This window comes from Lepidothrix coronata, unplaced genomic scaffold, assembly GCF_001604755.1.
Source record: "Lepidothrix coronata isolate B3197 unplaced genomic scaffold, Lepidothrix_coronata-1.0 Scaffold75, whole genome shotgun sequence".
In the NCBI taxonomy this organism is placed as follows: domain Eukaryota; kingdom Metazoa; phylum Chordata; class Aves; order Passeriformes; family Pipridae; genus Lepidothrix; species Lepidothrix coronata.
Window position 1 is genome coordinate 7,710,602 of NW_016690255.1, and position 22,208 is coordinate 7,732,809.

At 38.2% G+C, this 22,208-nt stretch overlaps 1 protein-coding gene across 6 annotated transcripts in view; it reads right to left on the bottom strand.

The window, feature by feature from the left end:
• Nucleotides 1-22,208, bottom strand: part of RALBP1 (ralA binding protein 1) — a 35,075-nt gene that overhangs the window by 10,707 nt on the left and 2,160 nt on the right. For 3 of the 6 annotated variants that reach the window (XM_017819537.1, XM_017819536.1, XM_017819538.1), the window contains exon 2: nt 5,471-5,764. In XM_017819537.1, coding sequence (XP_017675026.1) covers nt 5,471-5,714 — 244 coding nt within the window. In that variant the 5' untranslated portion in view covers nt 5,715-5,764. Of the gene's footprint in view, nt 1-5,470; nt 5,765-8,783; nt 8,941-10,726; nt 10,745-19,147; nt 19,343-22,208 lie in introns of those variants that run through there. The other 3 variants (XM_017819539.1, XM_017819541.1, XM_017819540.1) reach the window with 3 other exon arrangements.

Genomic DNA, 22,208 nt, shown 5'->3' on the forward strand with positions numbered 1-22,208 from the left:
AAGAACTGCGGATGCACCAGCTGCAGGACAAAGGAGGAGCACACATCACCATTCTGGCTTTGTGAGAATGTGACAGGGCTGGCACTGAGTTTCAAGACGGACTTCACAGATGTAATTTCCAAACAGAAAGCCATACCTTCACCAGACAGACTCCAGAACAATTTGCCCCCAGTCTTTCCTGCTGGATAGCTGAGACAGCTCCCAGTCAAACAGCGTGGGGTTCCACACGCACACTAGGAACATGTCAGCACAGGGGATCCAAGCTTGGAGGTCGGTGCCACCAAGAGCGCTCCCGCCTCACATGTCTCAACACTCCATGTTGCAACGCAAACCCTGGTGCCTTTCTAGGTCTGTGGTAACGTAGCACCAGCAATAGCACATTACTGAAACTGGTAATTCTTGACTTCATGAGAGAAGACAAGAAGCAGCAAGTTAAATACAAAACCAGCCTTTTGTAATTTGTCTCAGTAACATAAGTCAACAAAGTTTAGAAATATCTACTAATACTAATACAGATTCGTAGAGCTTAACCCACCCATACCAACAGGGGGTTTGCACGTCTCTCCGAATAGCCCAGTTTACTTTATTGTATTTTTGGTAATAAAATTACTGCATCCCTTTCACTAGTGATGCAATATAGTGAAATATAAAGAACTTAAATTTATACAGAAGAAATATTATCAAAACCACTCGACAAATCAGGTAATTCTAAATGTGGAAAGAGTATTATCTACTATTAGTAAACTGATATTTCTGTTCATTGTTTCCTCAAGACTTCTAGTACTAATAGTCCCCATTTTCCCATCACTCTAATACATGTCCATGACATTTTCCTACATCCAGTAGGAATGTAGGAGACCAGTACTAATGTAATAAATACTCAGATTCCACTGGCATGATGGACTATCTGCCAGTTCCTTGCTCAGGCTTTGTTAGACCTTCCTTCCACAAGCATGTCTTCACTGCAGTTATTTTAAATGTGAAGTAAAATGAATAAAAAGAGTAAGATCTACTATGTACATTAAGATCTACTACCTACTTTATCTACAGAAAAAGTATAGCCCTTATCTTACTGAAAATTATGAAAACCTCTTTTAAAATAACAATAATAAAAAATCTAGTGTTACATTGGAAAAATCTAACTTACAGGCTTAAAAGCTTTGTCATGCAGCAAGGCCACTATCATTCTATCACTCTGCATACTTGGGAATATTCCTCCCGCACTCTTACAACAAAGCTATAAAGTCATGTATAGTATTTATTGTTAACTCAAAGGGTTGCATTATGTAGAACTGCCACTTATCAAACAAGATACTTTTTGTCCATCATGTCTCTGATGAGTTTTAAAGTAATTTATAACTCTACAGATGATTCGGCTCCCTGGGGAAATCTGCAGCATCTGTAATTAATTCACTGAAAGAAAACATGGATGGTTTTTACATATGAAAGAATTAGTAGGTCAAATATGACCGATCTCCAACGTTAGCATTAGTTACCTAATTTCAATTTGTCAGAGGGATTGCCTTCTAACTGTATACCATTCCTAAGCAGAACTGTAAGACACATGAATGGACAATGAGCTCGGGTAGATGGCTTCTATTTCTTCTCCCTGCCCACAAGATGTATCGTTACTATCAACACAGATTTCCACCTTACAGACACTACTAACACTTACTATCCAACTTTAAATTAGAAAGGCTTGTCTTTAATATGTATTCAACTCACTGATGTGAGCACAGCAATCCCAAACGAATTCTGCATTCAGATTACTCTGCAGAGCTATGCCAGCAGAGCAAATGAAGCTGAAATAAGAAATTTGCCTTACTTTGTTTTGATTTAAAATAATCACTGGCATTGAAAGGTAGACTTTTAAACTATTTGCAAATGGTACTTTGCTAGATAAATGCACAGTGGTATATAGAGATTCACAGTAATTTTTCAGTACAATAGGATGTAGCTACACATCCTATTTATCTCAAAGAAAACCTTGATATGAAGAGCCTCTAATGTTTACCGGGGTAGACAATTCTAGTAACTTCTTAATATGTAGATCTGGAAACTCTATTCAGAGCTTCTCCACTCATCAGATGAGTTAAAATAATGTTTTATTTGCAATAGCAGTGACTTGCTATTGCCTTCATCTACTTCCCAAAAGAAGAGATGGACCTCCTGGCCAACATATTAGGGATTTGGCCTTCAAAAATATTTCCTGAAAATTTCAGAAGAGTTCATACTAGTGATACTACTAGTCCCTTCAAAAGACAGTTTGATTTATAATTCAACCAACTCCAGATTTTCCTAAGAATTATATAAAAAATAAGAAAATTATTCTAAACAAAAAAATCCTAGCTGCATATTGAACCCATCCCATCCAACAGCATCAATCTCAGAAGTAAAAAGAATAAGCAAGAGTAAGATCTACATACAGACTCTTTACAGAAACTCTAATGAGTAGAACAGCTGCTTCTTCTTAAGTATTTCTTATAACCTTTTTCTTTTGCAAGGAACTGCATATTTTATAACTGTATCAACACATGATTACTGACAGGTATTTAAACATTAAAAAAAAAAAATCAATTACATTGGTCACTGTCTCAGATAATCCATTACTGCCTAAAACAGATCCATTTTTGCTCTCCTGCTGTCACAGTACAAGTTCTGATTCAATCAGGAAACAGATCTGATTTAAAACTATGCCACTAAAAGGAAAATTCCTTTTAATCCCTAATAAGTCCCCTAATCTAACTCACTCCACAGTCAACCAACACCCAGTCTATCACAGAGGAGTGGAGAATAGAAATTAGTGGCTGAGATATTTTTCTAGCAGCTGACATTCCATGTAAAAAACAATATTCCATTTAATTTTCTATTATCTTCAAAACATTTCTAGCACTTTTCCTCCAGAATAATTGCTGTGTATTATTAGATTACTGCCATTAACATGAAAAACATCAAATCATTATATTAACCACATAGGAAAAAAATGCTTTTTTGATATAGGTACTAATAATGAAGCTAAGAGTGCATCGCTCTTGAAAACAGGATTGACCTGAAAAACTAAAATGAATAACTGTGGGATATTTATCCTTCCCTCCCTATAAACCCTCTTGCGCTTCAAGCACTACTGAAGTTTACATTTAGAGTATTATCAAAATAGCCCAAGGTACAGTTACAGTTTGAGGAGTTAGGATGACCTTGTCATTAGCTCACTAATTGCAAATTCAACAAACTCTGCCACAATGTAATGTCCACTTGTCGTTTTTATACTGACATGTTCAGTTATATTTGTTTAAGCCCCAGACTACATGATCATGGCAGGTTGTCCAAAATCAAAGCAGGTAGTCAAAAAATATGAAAAGAAAGAATCTGAACACATGTAACAGGATTTAAAAGTTGGAAGAAACTGAAGAATCAGAAGTATGGGAGGAATAAAAAATGCCAAAGCCAGAAGGGAAACTCTTAAAAATCAACCATAAGCAACTGTAAAGAACCCTTGCCATTTACACAAGCAAAATGCCTGTTCAGGGCATATTTACAATAACAACTACTTTTGGACTGTATGAGATGTACTGAAAGCTTTGTATGTAACTCACTCTTCTATCTGAGCAGCAATTACATGACAGATATGTATTAGGGCTAAGAAACGATACTTTTTACATTAGAGTTGCAAGAGATGATTTGGTTCTTCCTATGTTTTACATTTTTGTGTTCTATGAGGATTTTTCATACCTTCAAGGTGTCTTTTAAGTAACAAGAACTGCTTTACATCAGCTATGAAATGTGTTGCAATTTCTTGCAGAAGAAAGCAGCTACAGTGCTAGTGTGCACAGACCCACATGGATTTGCTGAAGAAGCACTTTTCCTCTTAAACAACAGCCTTCATTTAGACTATCACCATGAGCCATGCTGAATTCAACCACAAAGAAACCCACATGATGTACAACGCTGATCTCTACCAAGCCCAAATTTAGAGGTGTGCAATGCAGAACTATAACAGAAAGCTTGTTTGCAAAAAAAAAAAAAAAAGCAATTACTGATAGCCTGAATTTGGACCTAGCCAATCAGCAACGAATTTTCATCACCAATTCAGTAATCTCTATTAGGTCACTGTTGTTTACATTAGAGAAAAACCCTAAGGAATCATTTTTGTTAAAACTTGTAGGAATTTCAACTCTTGGTTTTTACCTGAGGATGCATTTTTGAGTTACAGTATTCTTCAAGTACACGGTTTTTAGTTAAAGCAGCAATAGTCCTTCTGAACTGCAGTAGAAACAATTCCTGTATTCCAGGAAACTGCTTTGATTAAAACCAGTGCAGTGACAGCAAATTATTAAAGAGAAATTATTTAAATATGTGCATGCACGTTACAGTCACCATATTAATTCCAACAGCATACTGTGTGCTGCCTCATTGTTTCTGATCTTCCAAATTCCACATGTAAGAAGTAGCAAGATACACTGGCATCAAAGATAGAGGTATTGTAGAAGAGGAACATTATTTTGAAATTGTGCTAAAACAAATGTCAGTTAAAAAGCACTAGCACGTAGGATGTGATATTTAGGTTTGAGAGACTTGGACAGTAAGTGTCTCTGGTAGGGAGAGAGCTAAATATCAGCTCACTATTTCCAAGTGCTTTGTTCTTTCAGAATATGTAGAAAAACATTCTTGAATAAAATCTTGCACGTTTCCAAAATTTTCTGCACAAATCTAGAGGTGGAAAGTAAGGTTTCTGTTGTTTTGGAGAAAGACAAAGAATGGATTATATAGTCAAAGCTTTCCTTTCTTCTAACCTTTGCTCTGTCACTTCTGGAAAATTCAGATCTCAGTGCTGGTTTGCATATTTTTGACCTCTGCAATAATACTTTGGCACTGTGGAGGAACCTGCATGATCAGACTAAACTGAGAAGCTAGAGAAAAGAAGGTCACAGATTTTACTACTCCTCAAATAATGGTGTAGTGTGCACATGAAAATTTGAAATGGTACGGGAGGCACATGGAAAAAAGGTTAAAGTTGTTGAAACTGACTCTTCAAAATTTCCAAGTATAAGATTCAGGTCAAAGATACAGTTTTATTTTAGACAGCACCTCAGCTACAATTAAAAAATGACCTATTTGGAAATACATTTGAAAACCTCCACTTAAAACGTGAACTGATAATGAGATTAGAAAAACCCATGCAAGGCATTTACCAATGCATCATTAAAGGCTTTGGATAAACACAATTTCTTAGTAACTCTGGGCACACTTTTGGTACCTGTATCTGTGCAATAAAAACCCAACCAATTGTTTAGTTAAGGTGTCGGTTTTTCTGGAAGAGAAATAGGTACTGCACAAAGCCTGTTTGTAACAAGTTAACTTCCTTCACACCTAAACAAGTTCAAAAAAACCCAGTGGCAATACTAAGCAATTTTGAGAGAGAAAGAAAGAAACATTAAAAGCATCAAATTACAAAGAGAAGTTGTCTACTCACTTCTTTTTTCTTTTTTCTTAAATTTTCCTTTCTTCTTCCCATGCTCCTTTTCATCATCAGATACTATATCTGGAGGCTCATGCAAGCTGTCATGAGGGGGTGAAGGCTCACCGGTGCGGTACAATCCAGGGAATTTTGTAGGACTGATTTCTTCAGAGCTGGGAGTACGAGCAAGACCCCCACTGTGCTCTACCCGACGGTGTTCACTGGGGCTGCTGGTGGGAGGCAGGAAGCACTCGGTCATTCTGATTCCCTGATATCAAAGCGAAATCTTCTGCTACCTGTCCATCACACCTGCAGCAGGGGAAAACAAAAAGAAACCCACACTATTTTAATCGATGAATTTCAGAACCCCTTGTTTAGAGCTCTATCCTGAAATCACAAACACCACCTTCTACAATGAATCTTCCAACTTATGTCAAGACACAGCAACACAACATCAGCTCAGCGTTTGCTGAATCTGTTCATTAACTCCTAAGCCATATTAATATATTTAAGTATCAGAACACTTCAACAGTTGAAATAATTCTTACAAAATTCATAGGCATCTTGCATACTGATTGGTAAAATTTACTACAAAACAGTCAGCTAACTTTAAGTTTTTGACATAAAATGGATTTGTCTGGAAGCTCAGACTGTGAGTACTGCCCTTAAGGCAAAGATCATTTTCATCTTTCCCAAGAAGATTTTATAGATGCAAATAAGAACTCGCCTAGCCTGTTGCAATAAAGGGGAAAAAAATAAAATAAATAGAGTTAAAGCAAATCCATCTTTTAATTATGCAAATGCAAATTAAAGAAGGTAAAAGAATGATAATTAAATTTTTCTGGTATACTACAACTTCACCTTTGAAGAGGCTATATCAGGTTATCTGCACCCAGATGCTGGTACATTTGCTTGAGAGTTACAGACAAATAAATGATAATAAAAAAAATTACTGAAGGAAGCCAATACATAAATTCTCAGCAATGGAACTTGTAAGCAAAAAACCTCTTCCTAGTACAGATAAATTTCAGAAATTCCACAGAACAGGTATGCTGTGGGACATCACAACTCTGGAGTCCACTTGGCTGAATTTGGCCCCTTGTATCTGAACGGTCACAAAGGATTTTGTTGTATTTTGTTATATTTTTAATTGATATCAAATACTCCTCTGCCATGCTTATTTGATACTGTATTTAAACAATTAAATGGCATGCTCAAACATGGGATTTCATGAAAAATGTCCAGGTATCTAAAGCTTCAGAATTACAGCTATCAAAAAAGGTCAAAATTTTCAACTATATAAGCACTTTCAGTATTGCCAATGACAAAGACTGGTAATACTATTGCATCTCATCTCAGTATCAGAATGATCTGTAAAATTCCTGCACAGCACCTGTTTGCATTTCATAACCAATCCCTCACCCCTGCTCCAAGAAAAACGGAACCAAAACCACCCCACCAGAAGCTGATAAACAATAGACGGTATTTCAATAATAATTAATGGAATTAAATTAGAAATACTGCATAAAGTTTTTTTAAATGAACAGGATGGATGGTACCTACAAATAATCCATGTTTCGAGTGGACAAGGTGGGCAAGTGCACAGAAGGAAAGAACAAGATCATTGCAAAGGCACAGACCATCACCCTGGAAAATGAGGACACACAAGCTTTGCTTCTGGAACCCAGCAGAGCTTCTGGGATTAAGACAGACTTAGCCCATACACTCCACAACACTGTTCAGCAGTATTACTCAACTCCCAGGGTTTTATTTACAGATTGGTAGCATACAGAAAAAATATAACACAGAATTGTGTTCTGCCAGAGATGTGTCCAGTTAAGTGGGTTTTGAGGAGGGTGGTTGGTTTATTTTTTGGGGGATGGGATTTTTTATTTTAGTTTTTTAATTCTCATCTTTCAGCTCCTTGTATGCAGATCAGAGTGAAATTTTAATGTATGTATGCAACAGTACCTCACTAAAGGATATCACTCACAGTGCTTATGGAAATTATCAGTTACTCAGATCAGAATTTGAATAGGGCACAGTAAGACACAGAATTATGATGAGAAACAAAATATTCATGAGGTCTTTTAATACTGTTCATTCTTTATTCTGGCTAAAGCAGAAACTGACTGAAAATAAAGATAATGGCGTATATTTGTAAATGCAACAAATTAAGACTGCACTTAGGTTTAATTTTTTTTATTTTACAGCTTAAAGAAGAATTACTTTCCTATATGCATAATTTCCTAGGCCTTCAAATAAAGGAGAAATTCTAGAATGCTCAAATTATATGACGTATCAGCAGAATGAGAGCCTTTAAGCCTACTGCAAAAACCTCTTCCACTTTTACTAATGGATGTTAATGTATTACTGCCATATAAATCCGCACCTTTCCTCTCGCTTTTACAATTTTTTTCTGACAAATAAATGGTGAAACTGAAAAAATCAGGGATCTTCTAGGCATTTTGAGAAGGAACATTTCCAACAGGCTCAGTCTTCTGCCAACTTCTCCCTCTCAGACTTGACCCTTTCTTCCCAATCTGTCACTGCTGCAGTCCTGCCTCTCCCCTGCAGCAGGCTCCCTCCTTCAAACTGCTTTTCCTCACCTTTGCAGTTCTCATCTGTCAGGAGATTTAAGCGCTCACTTCTGCCACATGAGGCCATACCACCCCCCCTCCTATTAACTCTCCCCTGCCTCCAATTATAGTAGTTTGCTCTCTCAAGGTCCCTTTGTGAGATGATTCAAGTTGCTGGCTGCTCCAAGAGGCTTCTGCTGCTGAGCTGGCGTGTGGAAGAGCTCAGCAAGCACTAACAATGACAAACAGAGAAGCGGCAGAACCACAAGGACAGGAGTGCAACCTCCCTCTTTGGGCAGCTCTGTTTTGTGATTCTGCACGCAAAGCTTCATCTCCTCAGACTTCAATTAATTCGTAGTATCTTTGTCACAACATAAAGCTTTGATTTCTTTACCACCCAGTGTCAGTGCTCCCACGGTTCTTGTCTTGAGTCAGTACTCTTTTTTCGCCCTCAGTGTATCACACATAACATAATCTTCATCTGCTTTGGTCTCTGTGACCCAAGCCCAGTCTCCCCCTTTCCCCCTCATCTTGTTCTTTAGGTAGTTCCTACTCTCCTGCTGCACACTGCTTTATTGTAGATAAACTACTCCCTTTTCTTCCTCTGTTTCTTCTATCCTGGATGTTGTTCTCTGCTGCAGTCTTTTGTTTCCTCATGATTATCTACCTCATCTTCTCACCTTGTCCCCACTTCTCCCACAGGCTCTCATTCTCTTCCTAGTATCACAAGAAGTCACCTTCTTCCTTACCTCCCTACCAAAAGAACACTCCTTGACGCCCACCACTTCTCGTTCACTTGACATTTGATTCTTCTTCCACAGGAGCCACAAATGCTGTTACATGACAGCACCAGAGAGCTTCTTGCAGTTCAAGCACCTCCTCGGACCCAGCTACTTTTTCCAGTACTCCCAAAATGCAGTTTCTTGAACCATCTTCCTGCTCAACATTGAGTCAAGCCTGCAGAATAACTGAATGTCAAAAATAAGCCTTCACTGAACATGTGCAGAATTGTGACCTTTCCTCTATCTCCCAAGGAAAGACTAAATTATAAGACATTTTAAACATGGAAATAAAGTATGTCACTAACACAAAAACTCTTACACATCACACCATCACCATCATTCTACATCATACACCAAGCACGATAAAGTGGATTGGGGAAAGGAAGAAAGATGCCTGCATAGGCAAAATAATGTGGTTTTCCAAGCGTCATTTTTGAAAATAACTGAACTCTTTCCTAAAAAAATTCAGTCTGAGCTACATATCTAGTAAGTAAAGATGAAGTTTAGAAAAACCATAGAAAAGAGAAGACAAGAGAGACATGACAGCCAACTTTAACAGGTCTCACTTGTAACAGTGTGTCATCTAAGCATGAACACATTAAAGAGAGGCACAGTTTGAAAGACCAAAGACTGAGACTCACTCAGTACAGAAGGCTCCATTATTTCTGTTTTGCACTGAGTCTATTGTGACTTTCTGCCTTGTAACCAATTGCAACAGCAGAAGCAAATTAGAGCAGGTGATTTCATGCACAGATGTTATTTTGTAAAGCTGCTGGGCGGAATAGAGGACATGGAGTTTTTCTGCAACAAGCATTATGCAAGACCACATGTGAAGCACAGTGGGTGTCCCCAGGTCATTCCATTTTGGCACAAACAGACACCCTCTGAATATCTGGATGTTACACTGAAAATAATCCCAAGAAGTCAGTAATCAAAGGATGGAGGCAGAATGGGGACTCTCACTCAGCTAGCAGTACCTGCTTTATCACAACCACCCAAAAGCAAGGCTGAGAGAACAGCAGTACCTCATCATCACAGACCTTCAGTCCAAAAGATCCGGACATGAAGAACCTGACAGTACTTGAAGAAATGAGGCACATCAGGTTTAGACAAAAATTATCCTGTAACAAACACAGCTCCATTTTGGAAAGTAATGAACTATAAGAGAAAAGAATAAAAACTACCATCTGTGGTCTAAGTATGTCAAAATACTTCAGAAACCGTGAGTGGTACTCATATAACTGCTGAGACTTTTCAATAAGATGAGAAGTCTGAGTTAGAAGTTATTCACCAAGACCATACAGGGTCTGTGTCACATCTAAGTTCTGTATCTATTGCACTTTTTCCAACATACTGAAAGGCTTAATACAAATCACTACTTTCACTTGAACATTTCTTAGACTGAAATGCTGCCATGCAGTCAAGTGTCAAAATGACATCAGAGGCCATCTGTTTCATTTAACAAGCAATAGCCAGGTACAAAAACAGTGCCCTTTCCTTTCTTTAATAAGGCAACATGGCCATGAAAGGAGAAGGAATAGGGAAGTACTTCATGTAGACAGGCAAAGCAAGTCACGAGTAATCACACAAACACAGCGCTAAGTAACTCCCTTGTGAGTCACACACTCTTCATAGCTGGCAAGAATTAAAGCCTCAAGAAGGGACTTAACAAATTTTTTTTGGATAAGGAGAATAAAATACAAACTGTTTAGCAGCATTCAGCTCCTAAACTTCAGATTACTTTACAGCATATGTGATCCTATCAGAATGTTAGAAAATTTACTTCGAAGGAGAGTGTGCAATCACACAATTGAAGCTGCAGAGGAGCAAGCTGTACATTCAAAAATAATGTCAGCATCAAACCAGCTCTAAAAGTAACATAAACAGCTTTTGTGTGTTTTCTCATTTACCTGTAGGCGGATAAAGTCTGCCGCAATCACAGCACCATCTCAAGTATTTCAAGTTGTGCTCTGAGAGTCCATACCAGCTCAGAAGGAGCGATACACTAATACACAAAACTACTTAGCTGTCGACAATCAGTGAGCTTTAGACCACATCCATGTTTGAGTGGACTCTTGGAGGAGCCTGCTCACATTTAGAATATGCAGCTGTATCCAGGTTATTCCTTATTACTGAGGGTATTCCAGGTCTTCAATAATCCATCCAGTGAACAGAGGGCCAGTCTTAAAACAAATAATTAAATAATACCCTAAACATTTTAGAAATACCAGAAACAAGGTTCCCAATCCTATTGTGATAAAGGCTTATATAATTGCATGAAGATAAAATCTCCAGATATGTGGTAGCACATGCTTTCCAGTTTGGTTCGCTTCAGGGGAAACAGTACTACAGCCCCTAGCCTACAAATTCTGTAGAGCTCCATCAGGAGGCAATTCGCACACTGTTTTCAACAGACATCTTGGGAAAAACAAAAATTGGACTCCTGGGGGTTGTGTGAGTGTGTGTTAAGTGCTTTGCTCCGGAGAGAGCACACCTGAAAAGGGATGGACCAAAACTGCCTGGGAAAAGTCCCGGCCCCATGATACTGCCCCTGCAATGGCTACACCGTCACACTGCCTATTTTGACATAACATCCTACTTCCCTGGTGAGGGATGAAGTGACAATTTACATCATACTGTTTGTTCCAGAGCAAGTTAAAGCAGGTAATCTAGGAGAAAAGCCTAGGCACATATCTTTGTTAACAACCACAGCCTTATACAGAGGTTACACAAATTATGCCACATGTGACTCCCATGCTCATTCCTATCTTTCAGGGATATCGCAACAAGCCCTGCCACAGACCTTTCCCCAGCTGAATCAATTGTCATGGAAGCAAGTTTCAAAGCAGTGCACTGTATTATGATCACAACCACACATATGAGGCATTCTTGGAAATAACTGGCCAGGTAACGAGCTGTTTAATTGCTTTACATCACAACTTTCTCAAGTAACAAGCAGAAGGTCTGGGCTCCGCATCAAAAGGCAGATGGGCACTGTAATCAGGTCTGACTTCTACAGGAGGATCTTGACTAACCAGTCACCTCCACTGCAACTACTACTGCCCACCCTGAGAATAATTTCTCATTCTTCAAAGTTCTCGGGAATGTGCTGGTCCACTGTTTAGAATTCCATATTTTTACCACCTGTGAATCCTGCTCCTGGTTCCCATGGTCTTGTCACCACAAAGTAATCCAGTATCTCCAGTAATAGTACTCAAGCCCAGTACACTAGTCTCCCACTCCATGGTTTAGTCCCACTGCCTCCCAGGCTCAGTCCCTCTCTATTAGCTTCTTCATTCCCCTCTCCTGCAGTCCAGTTCCTCCACCATCAGGATTGTACCTCATCTATCTCACAAACTCCTCACCGAGCAGGAGTTTGTTCACTTCCTAGACCTGTGCAATTCCAGTTTCCCCATTCCTGTTCTCCACACCCAGTGTCTCATCTAACCTCACCTCTTGGCTGCTCACTGTTTCCCAGGTTTCCCTTGCCATGTTTTGTTTCTCCCACACTCAGTTCTAATTAAGAGTTCTGAAAATTATGGGCCACACATAATCAAGGAAATCTGGGTTGTCTTTTCCAGCCAAATTTACAAATTCTAAACTACAAATAGCATTAAAAAGGTTTGCCTCATTGCCCAAATATTTGTTATTACAGAAAAGAGATATTTTTTTCCTGCTAGATGAATTCTCAGAAACAGTTTGAAGAATTTGGTTAGTGCTTTTTTGTTTGAATTTTTAAACACCAGCCTCTGAAACCCAGCTTTTCAATCCAGATGTGGTAACTTGATAAAAGCTGAACTACTGAGAGCTGAACTGAATGTTACCAACTGTCCTGCTAACACAGCAAACCCTCCTATACTTTTGAAAAACACCACACTGTGCAACATATATAATACCCACTATTGCTTAGACTGGCCTTAGAATTATTCCTGATGTGACAACCCTGCCCCTTCTCTCCTGTCCACCTCTCCAAATTCCCACTTGTACCAGCACTAATGCCTGTAAAACAACATAGAAAGTTTTGCTTTTACCACTTAAGAGAGTAAGGCAGGAAAATACAACAAAAGATGTGCAGTTTACTTTCTTAACAATCACTATAAGCATAGTAACACCACAGGTTTTGTTTGCCCTTGAGACTGTATATAAGTTTTTTTTACAAGTCACGTTTTCTGACAAGTCTTTTGAAGAGTTGTCTAATCCCTAGTCAGTAAAGGTCTGCAGCAAGTGTTATAGCAATTGATGATTTAGCAAGTTAAGACTAATATTTATACTTTAATCAGTTCCTGAGCTGAGTTTATTTAATGATGCATTCCCCCCATCAGAGATTTCAACTACAGCATCATCCAGCACCAACATACAGCCAACTTGAGAACAGCTGTCAATTTAGTGGAGTTACTGAAAAAAACTGAAACATCCTACACCTGACTGTTAAGCTGAATTTACTATAAATGCTATTAAAAGAGCAAGTGCTATTCATCAGAGTGAAAAAGAATCAAAATGAAGCAGAAGAGAAACCAGTGGATTTAGCATAAAATATTTTACTGGAGTTTTAAGTTTCTGCTATTCTTTCAAGAGAATCTACAGACTACCTGTGACAGAGCAAACAACAGAGAAAGGAATCTAGTTTCCTAGAGGCTAGAGCTCTATGCATTCAGTTCCATCACCCAGTTAAAAAGCCTAGTTTTGAGTTTTGTGAGAGTTTTTTTAAGAGTGCACTAGCTAACACATACTAAAATGCTAGAAATAACAAAGGTAAACAGCAATTATTACAGACTCTTTGCTTTGGATTTAACATTGGTAACAAATGTGGGACACGCCCACACACCAGAAATGTGTAAAATAATGCACTGGCATTTCTGTGACAGCAGTAATTCACCTGGAAATGCAACAGCAGCAGTAACACACATGAGGCTCCTGCCAGCAGGTAGAGTTCAAGGCTCTGTAGAAATCCTGGGAACACACTCAGCTGACATGTACAGGCAGACGCTGCTGCATTTACCGTCATCTGTCTTACCCGTGCCAATTACAAAGACACCAGAACCCATGTGCCTCCCACGGACATCGCTTATCTGGGGTCTGCTGGTTAGTCCCTCAAAAGCCACTTGCCACCACCCACCAGCACACAGAGTCCGTATGGACGAAACCCTGCCACTCTTTGTCAACTGCATAAACTGGCTCAATACACGGAGGGAATGGCAGAGCGCACATGCTGCACGGAGTACTGCACGCTGAATCCAGACACTGCTGCTTTTTCATCCACTACTGACATATTATCTCTCAGCTTGGATATAGAAAAATCAATTAGAAGTACCATGCTTCTTCACTGAATTGGCTGAACTGTGATCATTATTTTATTCATAGAATTTTCTAACAGCATTAAGTAAATTTTACAGAAGTCACTTCATAATCCTTTAACTGGAAGGTCAGTACAAACTATCTAGTTTATCTTACCAAACGCAAAGAATATTCAATTCTAAGGCTTTATCATTCCCAGAACTAAGCAGGTTTTGAAAGTACATTAGTGGCACACAAACCTTTAGGGTTAAATCTGTGAAAATTAAAGTCCTTAGCTTTACATTGAATTTTTGACACCATGTATTGAACACAGATGAGGAGATCTATCAATTACAGGCTCTCATCAAACTGACAACTCTGCAACATAAGGAGAAACTAAGAACAGCTTTGCTTGGATCTCTTCAAGTGATACACGACACAGATGACCAGTTTCCATTCTTTTTCATGTTTAAAACCCTGCATGTTCAAATGTAACAGGCAAGTCATATGCAACTTTTAGAGAATATTAAACAGAACTACAGTGGTTGAGATAAAATTCATTCTGAAGTAAAAGAAAGGGAAAGTAAAGAAAGACTTGGATCTAGAAAAGCTGGTTATATAACAACTTCTCTGATTATTTTTCCTGATTATTTAATAACCATGTCTATCTGCTGATTATTTTCAGTGATTATTTGATAACTATGTCTATCTGCATCACTTTTTTGGCTTAAAAGTCCAAGCTAACATCAATGGCTATTGACCTAGAAACCAAAGCAAAAGGAAAGACTCCTGCTTCTGCTTTCACTGGTTGTTTTATTAGGCCCATTTTGAGTAAAATCAAGCGCAGGTTGGGTTGCACGCAAATGTTTTCCCAACTTAACTATAATGGATAGGAGAATATTGTTTCTGTGCTCCCAGTACAGCAGTTTTTAGCAAGCCGTTATTGCAAATGCAGTTTTACCTACCCAAGGATTTTTTTTCTGATGCAGCTTGTTTCACTTGGAGATCTGTTTTGAGACAAGCCAACAAAATAATTGTTTTGTTGATTCTTGTTATGTCTACAGCAGTGGAACCTGCTGCAACAGATGTCAATGTCTGTCAAACTCATGCTATACGGAAAAGAATTTTTTCTTTTTATTTTTAGCATCGTTTCTGCACAAGAAGGAGGACTATATAATCTCCTCTTTTCAGACATATTCCCATCAATGCCAGTGACAACTTTTCATCAACATAACATGATGTTGCCTTTCAGCAAATTTCTGAAGTTTTAGTTATTTTTTTCAGTATCATATGTAGAGATTGGATTAACAAATTCTGTTTTCCACGTCTGCCTCCGATTCACTCAATACCCAAGGGGAAAGTCAATTTAAATATTTACAAGCTCAGCAGATTATTAATTATGATTAACATCACCACCTCCAGGGCTGAGATGTTGCAAAATGTCATGCATGCGAACACAGAAAGCATTCATAAATACATCCAATGCAAGGTGTGGCATCTTGGGACAGCTGCTGGTCTCTTCAGAGAATGGCTGAGAAACAGGAATCTGTCATCCATCATTCATTAAAATGGCAATTACTGAAACAGCAGCAGGACCCACAAGTTCACAGTATTTTTCTTCTATGCCAATTTACCTAGCCAAACACCCTTACAAGAAAACTTACATAAAACACCAGCCCTCTAGAAAAATGTATAAACATCCTTAGAATTTAAAATTAAATTCATATATGTTTTCTAAAACAGATTTCATTCAGTTCAGTTTGAAGTACCTACTGTAGTAATTTTCAGCAATCCTATGCCTTGAGAGTATCATAAACCCCCTCCCCCGTAGCTTAATAAATACACACTGATTGAAGTTTCCAACTTACTTGCAAAATATAATAAAAATGAACTGAATAATAACATAAACAAGACACAAACTATGTATGCTTCAGACAGATGGAGAAAAAGTTCAGTATTTGATAGCACAGGACCAAATAAGTTCTAACTGCCATTACCAAATCTGTGGTGTAGCCTTGTCTAAACATAAGTCACGTTACTTTAATTGAAATTAGAGTAGGCAGTTTAATGGTAGTTCAATGGAAGCCCCAGCATATGTAAAGAAAAAGACAGCCATTGTCCAATCCCTCCCCCCAGAAAAAAGGTAAACTGCCTCCACTGGTACAAGGCAATTTTAAGAGTGGTGAAATCCCTGCACTTAAGTTCTAGAACGCACCAACTGCAATTACCCATTGAAAATATCCATTTACAGTTGACTGTTCTAATCATACTCACTAACTGCAAACCTCTGCGACACACGCTTGTGTATCTTTTGGATGTCTTCAAAGTTTGACGAAATAACATATTAAAAACTTACGTACTAAAGCATTTATAAAGAAGTAACCAAAAGAAGACAATAGAAAACTGCAAGCAAGCTTGATCACAAAACAAAATATCATGAAACTGCAGCACACAAAAGGAGTGATGCAGATAAAACTGATGCAACTTTTCCACTGCTTTTTGGTAGAGCATACCAATTTTGGCATATTCAAAGATACATTTGTGAAAGACATGGTCAGAAAATTAGTTCTTAATTTTTGTTGTGGAGGAACTTACATTTAAATCTACATCTTAGTATATCAGTCACATTAATTTACTGAACCATGAAGCCAGCAAAGTAAGAATTCTGCATATTCATCACTTCCTCTTTCAGCTGGAAAGTTGCATTTCATTTCCCCCAACAATGTTTAAAACCCTTTTCAAAACATGACTGCTAAAAACACACCTGCTCACCACTGGTACACATCGTATAAATTTTGGAGAACTGCAACCCCAAATTTCAGGATTATAACTTCAGAAGCATGACCTGTGAAAGATCTCTGCGTCTAAGATTAGCTTGCAAGCGGCCAGCACAAAGAGAACTTACAGAATTTGTAAAGATTAAAACATCTAAAGAACAAGAAAAGCTAAAACCAGTAGATTGAAATAATCCAATGAGTTCCTGGGTAAATCTGTTCAATCACTTGCTATTTTTCCCCCCAAGCTCTTACAGTTTTAGTCCATTCAATCAATTAAAAATATCCCATAAAATATGAAAAGCTCTTTAGGCTATCTTAAAAGAACAGCATTTCCTTTGAAGCCACCACAACTGAAAATTAAAAGAGGAGATGAAACTTTTCTTTGAATCCAATTTATAAAAAAAAAAGGTATTTTAGGTTTTGTACAGATTAGAATTATGCCTTTATATAGCATTTGGTTCACAATATTAAAACCTACTGGAGTTACAGTATTACAAATATATTAAAATATCTGACAACTTAATTATCTTTCATCAATAGTTATACACTAAATTAATAGACTCAGTATTAAGTATGTGAAAGCAGTATACTGAACACAGAAAACCAATAACTGATTATTATGGACTTACATAGCAATATGATAGAAAACTACTACTAACCCCATGAAATTAGAGTTTAATTCCTGGCATGTTTAGTATTACAATGTACATTTAGCATTCAATGTAATTTATGTTAATAAAAATCAGTGAAAATTTATTTTCATGCTAACATCCAAAAAAATTCTGCACCTTGACTGGTGATGCTCACATTTAAAAAACTTAATTGGGCAGGTTAGAAATGTTAAAGTAGCAACAAGCCTTGTTACCAGGGTAAGTTAAATGTTAAACTTCACAAAAGTCATTAGAGGATAAACATTAAAATTAAACATTAAAACTTCAAACTCTTAGGTGTAACTCCTATTTTACAAAGTTAGGTATGGTTTTAAAGAGAAGTGATATTCTCGCAGAATTCTTACTAAATGTTTTGTGAAAAAGAGAAGCTGCAGGTTTTGTCAGCTGTGATAGATCTTTTTCCACAAGTGTCAAGTTAACAGTATTATCATCATATATTGTGTTTTTAAAAAACATGTATCCAACTCAAGCTTCGGTAGTACCAGAGATAGATGTTCAGTCCCAAGAGCTCCTTTCTGCCAGATGTCTTGTCCTCTACCGCAAAGATCATTTACTTGCGATACAAAAAGCCCAGGCACCTTGCTGAACTGTAAAGCAGGAAGCAAACTTCATGAGCTGCCTTAAGCTAGATCACAGAAACACACGAAATTTTCATTCTACAGAGGATAAAAATGAAACAAAAATACATTTTATCTATACATAACTCTATGAAGTGACTCGAGTGGAGAGTTATTCACTGCTAACAAACGTACAAAACAACCAACCCAAAACTAAATTTGTTTTCCTGAAAATAATTTTCGGCTTGGTCCAAACCTGCATTTTGATTTGGAATGTCAAACCTTAGCACCGAGCACTCGCTCCTCACTCTTCCTCTACAGCAACCATCTGGCTGTTCCCACCTCACGCAAACAGCCATCACTCATCCCTTTCTTTCCTTGTGTGCCTCCAGAGACCAGAATAGCCAGTCTAAAAAAGCTCTGTTTCTTGTGGGCAAGAAGGAGAATAAAGAAGGCAGCATGGCAATGAGAAATCTGCACCTACGGGTTCAGAAGCTGCTGCCCCTTCCACTGTACTGCAGTAGAGGGCAGGACCTACTCCCACGAAAAAGCTTAGCCCCCAGCAGACAAAATAGTGCATCTCTGCACCTTTAGATAAGGTCTTCCCCAGCACTGTGCTCTGTGTTGGTCTGTAGCTGGCAAGAATCCTTAAGCCATTCCCTGCTTCCTCCAGGGAAGGCAGTAGCCTGGATGGAAGCAAGCCACAGACTGTCTACAAGATCATACCATAAATTAGTGTGTAACACCAAGGATCATAAAGCTTCTTTGAAAGAAATTTCAAAGTTACATCGATTGCTTGAGGTTTATATTTCTATGTATCTTCCTTAAAATAAATGGACAGATGGCAAACTATTAACAATTAAGGGCACACCAATACAGATGAAGTGACATATTTCAATTATTATATCAGAATAATTGCATCATTTTATTCTGCACACAGAACACAACACTAGATTTGATTATTTAAAATATAACATTTCTCTAATAATTTTTTTTAACTGGGCTAAATATCACATTAATATTGATACACATTAACATTTCACTGTACTTACTCGGATCTACATTATTATTGTTGTTTTAGCATCTGAGGAGCACTTTTTCTTTATTTATTACTTTATTGTTATAAAACTTGTGTTTATTAAATAATTAGTTGCTATTTTTCAGTCTGGATGTTATGCCAAGCCACTTCTGGAAGAAACTGGGACATCTTCATTATCTGTACTTTTGTTTACTTAGTATCGCAGGAGCTAGACAAGGAAAAAATACCAGATCATGTTCTCTATTAAAACACATCTTATTTAATTACCAAAGGAAATACTACCTGTAGGTACTGAACTGATCACTCTAAACACTGCAATCTCATGTTTTCGAATTTGCAGATCTCAGTCTCCCATGCATACTTGGAATTCATCATTAGACAAGAAAAAGAGATGCCTACTGCTTTTTTAATGCACAAGTAATAATAAACAATGCTACAGACTCCAGTTATTTTTCCCAAATATTTTCGGTCAGACATATTTTGTTTAGGTATTAACTCTGATATTTACTTTCTTACTATCCACTAGAACCACTGTACTTCGTATTTATCTTTTTCACAAATTCTTCCCTACTAGTGTCACAGCACTTTATTAATGAAACCTAAATAAAACACTTTTTCCTAGCACACTATCTTCCAGTAACAGGACAGAAAAAACTAGCAGCTCTTCGGATATATTAGAGTCGAGGGTTGCGCGAGCTGACTAACTGGATCACCACTCCTTACTTGGGTAATATCATATACATCCTTCCACATCCCACTTCCCAGCACCTGCTCCAAGTAAGCAGTCATCCTCCAATTTCTACTGCAGCCTAAAGAAAAGCAGAGAGCACTGGACCCCTGCTGCTATTCAGTTTCAGAGACTTGCTGTTGCCACCACCATCAAAACATTTTTCAGTCTACTGTATGTCCACAGCTTTACCCAAGTTTGTATTCCCTGATGTCAAACCCAAAAGGTGAGGGATGGTTGGGATGGGAAGGATAAGTATGAACAGGAAAGATGTCATACCGTTCCCTTCTCTAAACTCAACCTGCATCCTTACCCTTCTGGCTTTGGCCATGGCAGGCAGAGGATGCACATCATTTGGACAGCAGTCACCCCTCAAGACCACCATGTCTGGGGATGCAGCCTAAGTACAAGCCTCCCACTCCATAAGGTTCTTCCAGCCCAACTATGGGCCTGTTTGATGTACTTTTAATTTTTTTTTGACCAGCAATTTGAAAATTATGGTCCATGAGGCTCTGGGGAACAGCAGAAAGAGATGAATTCTTTAGGTGAAAATCTGAAGCTGGCACATGGCAAACCATGTCTAGTTTTAAGGGTAGTGAATCATTCACTGATTCAACATAATCAGACACATTAGTTCAGAGAAAAGCTTAGTAATTTTGCTATACTATACTATAATAAACTGAAGGTAAATGTCATACTATATTTTGGCATTTTGAGGCCAGCTGCGTGACACCGAACTTTACAGAAGGAAATTAGATTTGCATTTGTTGCTCTTTATTGCTGAACAGCAGCATCTTCCATGTTAGTCTAAAAACAGCCTGTAAGAAACAGCAGTGTTTCCTTAGAAAATATGCAAATCTTTTCTATAAGAAAATACAGCTAAAACATATTAGGGAAGTGTGCCTAAAGGGTACAGCAGAGATCAAACCCCAAAGCTCACACACATCAGCTCTGCTTTAGGCACACCTGCAGAATCAAGCCGTGAAGCTCTGAAGCAAGAATGCAGTTACTGCAGTTCCAGGACAATAAATTCTGGCATAGACATGCACATACAGAAATGGAAATAAGCTTCCCTATAGAAAAAGAACTTTGTTCCCTGCATAACTACAATCACACCAGGGATTTTACAGTGAAATCCTTCCTTTGGGGAAAAAAACCCCACCAAACCAAATCACAAAATCTACCCTTGCACCCCTGAACACACCTTAACTAGGACTGAACGATGCCAAAGTTGCACCTGGAGTATTAAAATTTGGAGGCAGCTATTCCTATCTTCCATTTCAGATGTGGGAAGACTACAGAATACAACTTATTTTCTCCAAGACAGAAAAAAAGATCCCTAGAAAAGAGAATGTAAGGTTCCCTGCTTCTCTGTAACAGACACTCCATTTTTTATATAATTACCTAGAACACTACAGCAAGGGGGTTAATAAATTTCAAACACTCAGAAGTACTAAACAGTCAAAACTACAACAGTTTGGAAGGGCCCTTTTTTATTTCTCAGTAGAAAAGAGCCCTCCCAAAGCATACATCACACACACTGTATGGAATTTACACAGCCCCCAACGAAATGAGCTGAAGAAGCCACACGACATCATTCACCATGAGCTGTGTGTAACACCTCAGAGGACATCAAAACCCAAATCTAAGGGATCTAAGGGATCACTCCTTTAAGCTCATTAATACATTTACATCCATTACATCCATTAAATCCAACAGAGCCTCAACACCACCCTGAACGGGTGCATTATGGCAATGCTGAACTCTCATGGTAAGCACTTCAAGCCTTTTCCAGGTGAGAAACACGTTTAGGAATGCAATTAGGGCTGTTCTGCTGTGCTGGAACAAGGGACCTGCACAAATCCCTCTGGCTTATGCAACTGGCAAAAAGGCCTTAGCCTGTTTTTATTAATTATTATTTCCCGTTAAGGATGATCATTAACCTCAGGGGCAATTGGGTGGGGGAATCCAAACCACACCGTTCTCATGAACAGACACCTTCGATGTGTATTGCTGATGTTTTCTTTGTTGCTCATTTTAACATACATAAGCACTTAAAAGTAAGACCTCATCAGTGGGTCATGTATTTGCTCATACATCACACACTGACACGTCCCTGGAAGTGTTCAAAGGCCAGGCTGGATGGACCAACCTAGTCCAGTGGAAGGTTTCCCGGCCCATGGCAGGGGCCTTGGAACGAGATAATCTTTAGTGTCCCTTCCAACCCAAGGCATTCCGTGATTCTATGATGTACAGTAACACATACACTTTCTAACCAACATTATCAGGTAGGGAACAGCATCCTTAGCAACTGTTAACCACAGTCAACCACATGTGTAAAAATGAC